Source organism: Emys orbicularis, chromosome 25 (genome assembly GCF_028017835.1).
Source record: "Emys orbicularis isolate rEmyOrb1 chromosome 25, rEmyOrb1.hap1, whole genome shotgun sequence".
Classification (NCBI taxonomy): Eukaryota; Metazoa; Chordata; order Testudines; family Emydidae; genus Emys; species Emys orbicularis.
Window position 1 is genome coordinate 13,979,184 of NC_088707.1, and position 6,341 is coordinate 13,985,524.

A 6,341-nucleotide genomic window follows, 5' to 3' on the forward strand; every position below is an offset into this window, starting at 1 on the left:
ACAGGCAAGGCTCTGTGGTGTCAGAGCTGGGAAGGGGGACACTGAGGAAGGAAACTGGAATCATGCTTGCTGGAAGTTCACCCCAATAAACATTGAATTGTTTGCACCTTCGGACTTCGGGTATTGTTGCTCTCTGTTCATGCGAGAAGGACCAGGGAGGTGACAGGGTGAAGGAATAAGCCCCCTAACAACTTACACCTGACCCTCCTATGTCACACACATACCCACAGTCCCCCTCACACAGACACCCACAACCCATCCTCCTCTGTCACACACATACCCACAGTCCTCCTCACACAGACACCCACAACCCATCCTCCTCTGTCACACACATACCCACACTCCCCCTCACATAGACACCCACAACCCATCCTCCTCTGTCACACACATACCCACAGTCCCCCTCACACAGACACCCACAACCCATCCTCCTCTGTCACACACATACCCACAGTCCCCCTCACACAGACACCCACAACCCATCCTCCTCTGTCACACACACACACACACACACACACACACACACACACACACAGTCCCCCTCACACAGACACCCACAACCCATCCTCCTCTGTCACACACATACCCACAGTCCCCCTCACACAGACACCCACAACCCATCCTCCTCTGTCACACACACACACACACACACACACACACACACACACACACACACACACACACACACACAACCCATCCTCCTCTGTCACACACATACCCACAGTCCCCCTCACACAGACACCTACAACCCATCCTCCTCTGTCACACACACACACACACACACACACACACACACACACACACACACACACAGAGTCCCCCTCACACAGACACCCACAACCCATCCTCCTCTGTCACACACACATACATGCACACCCGACTCTCCTCTCTTGCGCGCGTGCGCGCACACACACACACACACACAGTCCCCTCACACAGACACACCCACCCAACCCTCCTCTCTTACACACACATACATACAGTGCCCCTCTTTACACAGACCATCCGCTCTTGCACACATGTACACACAGTCCCCTTCCTCACACAGACACCCACACCCAATCCTCCGTTGTCACATACACATACAGACAGTCCCCCCTCTTCACACAGACACTCACATCCTAACTTCCTCTGTCGCACACACAGTCCTTGTCACACAGACACCCAAACCCGACCCTCCCCTGTCACACACACATACACAGCTCCCCTCTTCACACAGACACCCACACCTGATCCTTCTCTCTCGCACACATGTACACACAGTCCCCCTCACACAGACAGCCACACTCCCCTCAATATACACACACTCCTCCTCAGCCAGACAGCCCATTCCCCTCCCACTGTCACCAGCACAGATAACTCATCTCCTGTCACATGCACACCCCATCATCTTCCCACCCTCACTAATACCCACCGATACACACCCATATCCGCCCCTCCAGTCATAGACTCATAGACTCATAGACTTTAAGGTCAGAAGGGACCAATATGGTCATCTAGTCTGACCTCCCGCATGATGCAGGCCACAAAAGCTGACTCACCCACAACAGAATCTTCCAGCCTGCGACCCCTGCCCTATGCTGCGGAGGAAGGCGAAAAACCTCCAGGGCCTCTGCCAATCTACCCTGGAGGAAAATTCCTTCCCGACCCCAAATATGGCGATCAGCAGAACCCCGAGCATACAGGCAAGATTCTACAGCCAGACCCTCATTTTACCCGCGATGGCCCGTTAATGCCTAATTGACTAAAATCACAGTCATGTGCACTCCCACACTGGTGCAGCGCGGGCAGTGGCAGGGAACAGCTCCGTCATAGCTTCCTGCCAGGAGGCATCACCCTGCTTTATGGCGAAGAGTGGAAACAGGGGCCTTGAGTTGCAGGGCTCCATACTGCCAGTCCCTTGAGCCACTCAGTCCCTAGTGCAAAGCAGGGGCACAGAGCAGCAGAGGGAGCTCTGCATTGGCAGGAGAGGAAGGCAGAGCTTGAATGCACATTATCGAGGGGCCACAGCAGGAAAACGGGACCCAGAACAGCACCCCCGAGAACAGCAGCCAGGCCAACGACAGCTGCTGCCCAAAGGTGTCACTGGGCCAAGGGACCAGGGACGCTGAGGTGTGGGTGGACAATGCAGAGGACACAGATACAGTTGCCCCATCTGGAGAGAAGGGCTCTTCCGAGATGTCAGTCCAGGGGGAAGTAGAAGAGAAGGGTGTGAGGATTGTGAGGTGTGAGGGTTGTGCATGTTAAGTTAATCCATCCATGGATTGTGCGGGTTGGGTTAGGTAGGTAGGTAGGTGGGATGGATTGTGCGGGTTGGGTTAGGTAGGTAGGTAGGTGGGATGGATTGTGCGGGTTGGGTTAGGTAGGTAGGTAGGTGGGATGGATTGTGCGGGTTGGGTTAGGTAGGTAGGTAGGTGGGATGGATTGTGCGGGTTGGGTTAGGTAGGTAGGTAGGTGGGATAGATTGTGCGGGTTGGGTTGGGTTAGGGAGGTAGGTGGGATGGATTGTGCGGGTTGGGTTGGGTTAGGGAGGGAGGTGGGATGGATTGTGCGGGTTGGGTTGGGTTAGGTAGGTGGGATGGATTGTGCGGGTTGGGTTGGGTAAGTAGGTGAGATGGATTGTGGGGGTTGTGTTAGTTGTGATGTCCCATATTAAAAGCAGTCTTCCCTGCAGTCACTTAGTCAAATGTTTTTAACCCGTGGTCCGAGGACCCCTGAGGGTGCACAGACAATGTCTAAGATTTCCACAGTGGTCCGCACCTGTATTCAGAATAGTTTAGGTTCTGCACATAGAATAAGGTTGAAAACCACAGGCCTAGTGTATGTATAATAGGCCAGGTCTGGACACACCTGGGCTGGTGATAAGCAGAAGGGACAGGGAAGGGGGTTGGACCATGGGTCCCATTCCTTGTTCTGCAACGGAATCGCTGTGTGACTTTGAGCCAGTCGCTTTGCCAGTGCTCGTTTTCCCTGCCTCTGACAGGGGGACATTGTTCATCCACTGCCCACAGTGCAGAGTGTGTGAGATTGGATGTGCTGGTATTTGTGCAGATCGTGGAGGCAGGCAAAGGTCTTATTGCCAAGTGAACCAGGACTTCTTTCCTTTGAGCCCTGCTCCATGTGATCTGTGTCGGGGCATCCCCAAAGCACATCGTCTGGATGTGTCCCAGGCTTCTGGGTAGCAAATTCTGCCAAACCCAAGATCTTTTATAGACAGCAACATTGCTTGCCCTCCAATCTCTGTCTGGCTCTTGGATTATAGATGGTGTGTGTGTGTGTGTGTGTGTGTGTGTGTGTGTGTGTGTGTGTGTGTGTGTGTGTGTGTGTGTGTGTGTGTGTGTGTGTGTGTGTGTGTGTGTTGCCCCTTGCTTTTTTAACTGCTGGTTTTATCCCCTACACCTGCCATTGTCCGCAGCCCAGTGTTATTGTAACTATTGAGTGTTAATACGCTAGAGGCCCAGCATTCCCCATGCTGCAGGGACACAGAGTAAGAGACGGTCCCTGCCCAGGCAGCTCGCATTCGGAAGAGACAAGAGGAGGCCGGGGAGAAAGGAAGGAGCAGTGTCCTCACCTTGCACATGGGGAGCTGAGGTCCAGAGAGATTCAGGGCCAGATTTTCTAAAGCGCTGAACTCCACACAAGCTGAACACTTTGAAAATCCGGCCCCAGTTGCGAGTGCTTGCCAAAGTCACACAGAGAGCCTCTTGCTGCCCTGCCCCCACGATTCGCTCAGTGACAGCTGGGTGGGGGATGCTGTCCCAGACCGGGAGAGTTTTACACATATCAATACTTTCCCCATCCTGAGTTGGGATACAAAAGTAGAAATGTGAAAACTTTTCATGACCCAATCATCTGAGAAACGTTTCAGATGGCGTCAACTGAAATGCTTCAGTTTGATCAGTTTTGTTTCAATTTTGTCCTTTTACATTTTTAACCTTTTTTAAAGCATATATTCTGTACAACTTTTAAACCCAAAGTCATTTCTAGCAGAAACATGAAACTTTTCCTTTTGAAAATGTCAAAATGGGACATTTCAACAATTTCAAACCATTTCGAACCCGGAGATTCGTCCAAACTGCCCCTTCCCGGGAAGTTCTGTTGCAATGGACCAGCATTTTCTGATGAACCAAACTTTCATTGGAAACCTCCTGATGAGTTCTTGCCAGCAGCAGTAATCCTGTGCCCTTCTCCAGCACAGACATAAACTAACCCCATGTCTAACTCCCTGCAGTGCTATGACACTACTACTACCTGCTCCGACACAGAGAAGTCAACATCTTGCCCTAGTCAATGGTGAGGACCCAGGAGCTATGACTCCAAGATCCTTCTACCAACTACTAGACCAGCCTTCTTCTCTCCAGCAGGGGATGGAATTTAGGAGTCTAGGTTTTCCATATGCTAACTACTAGACCACACTCCTCTTCCAGGGCTGGAGCTAGGGCTCTGAGTCCATTGCACTAACCATTAGATGACACTTCCTCTAGAAAGCAACAGACTGTTGGTATAGAACCAGCAAAATACAAGAGCAAACCTCTATTTGAGGCTGGTAAACCTTTGCCTTCTTCCGCTGCCCTCCCCGCATTCTCGTCAGACAGAGATTTTATTACATGTAGAGAGTGAGCAGCCTGGCTCCCAGATCAGGGTCTTTTCTGCGGCGTCTCAGCCAGAGCACATTGGGACAGGAATGTTGCAGATTTCTGAGCACAGGCTCAGCAAGAGAAGCGCCACGGCCCCGACTGAGTCAGGTTGAGCAGGTCCCTCTGCAGTACACGTCCCCATCTGAGGCCTGGGCCAGCTGCCACCCCTGAGATCCAGCTGTTTGTGCGTGCCCGTGTTTACGCCTGCTCAATTTGGGCAGGCACCAGTTTTGTGCAGGTACATGGGGTTTTGTGTGTAGCTGCTCACCTAGCTAGAGGTGTGTGTTTTACGAGCCTGCAGGTTTACCGGTCCAGACATTTGGGTGCGGATTTTTGAACACTGAAAATGGGAGGCTGCTCTGTGGCTGTGGAATAACACTTCGCTCTTCCCACCCGCAGAGCCCTTCCAGGGACCAGTGCCTCACCCCCGTTGTGCAGCTGGGGCACAGAGCGAGGAAGGGACTTGCCAGCAGGGGAGCGGCAGAGCTGGGAACCAGGAATTCGAACACCCAGCCCCATGCACTCGCACTGCTCCTCCCTGCCTTTGCAGCCACACACAGATTCCCCACCAGCAGCTACTCCGCGTTAGTGACTGCTCTCTCTGGGTGTAAGCTGTCTACGCCATTCTCCTTGGCTCGGTGACCTGCTCAGCTACTGTGGCTGCTCTCCAACCCGGCAAAGGAGGCTCCTTACTTTTGCCGGAGGCCGTTGACGTCGTCCAGCAGATTTTCCCTCTCGATCTCCAGCCTGGTCTTGGCATTAGACAGCTGGTCCACCTGCCGGCGGAGCTCTCTCAGCTCGTCCTGATAGATGTCGGCCAGCTTGGTGGGCTCCTTGTCTCTGATCTGGTTGAGCTCCGCCACCAGCACCTTGTTCTGCTGCTCCAGGAAGCGCACCTTCTCGATGTAGCTGGCGAAGCGGTCGTTCAGCTCCATCATCTCCACCTTCTCGTTGGTGCGTGTCTCCTTGAACTCGGTGTTGAGGGCATCGGCCAGGGAGAAATCTGCCTTGTCTTGGAAGAACCTGGGGCTGGCACGGATGCTCAGGCTGGAACTCTTCTTCTTGGTCATGGAGACTCTGGTGCTGGGGCTGGGGGACATGAGCCAGAAGAGGGGCGAGGATCTCAGGGGCTGTTGGACAGCGGTGGCTTGGGGGCCAAACCGCCGCCGATATGAAGACAGTCGCTGACTCTCCATGCTCAGGCTCATCCTCCAGGCTGTGCAGCCCTTGGATGGAATTCGCTCTGTGCTGCCGGGGGTTTATACCGAGGACCAGCCTTCCCAGGGGTGTGTGTGACAGAGGCAGAAGGAGGGGGAGGCCAGGAGGAGGTGGGGATTGTGCCTGGTCCTAGTGTCTGCCATGTATCAAGCCAACCACCCAAGCCCCTGGCAAAGAAACAAAGAGTGACAGAACAAGCAGAAACCCTCAGCTATTGCCTTGTGCGGAGGAGAACAAATGCAAATCGACATGCTCTGTGGTGATGTGCGTGGCACTGCTCCAGGAGCCCCATGCCCCTCTGGTGGGTGGGCACCGGCTTCCCATGAACTCGCTTCATGGCTGCATGTACCTGGGCAGCAGGGGACAGCCTGGTCTGCACGTGCCCCTTTCCCAGCATCCTGGAGACTCGTAAGAGTCAATGTGGCCTTTTCCTCTGAAGCACAGGGTGAGCCAGCCCCTCAGAGCAGGAGTGTGCAAGGGATGTGT

At 53.7% G+C, this 6,341-nt stretch overlaps 1 protein-coding gene across 1 annotated transcript in view; it reads right to left on the bottom strand.

Moving 5' to 3' along the window:
* GFAP (glial fibrillary acidic protein) overlaps positions 1 to 5,845 on the bottom strand; it is a 30,601-nt gene extending 24,756 nt beyond the window's left edge. The window contains exon 1 of the mRNA XM_065422479.1: positions 5,331 to 5,845. Within this exon, the coding sequence (XP_065278551.1) occupies positions 5,331 to 5,845 (515 nt within the window). The remainder of the gene's footprint in view (positions 1 to 5,330) is intronic.
* Between the last annotated feature and the right edge of the window lie 496 nt (positions 5,846 to 6,341).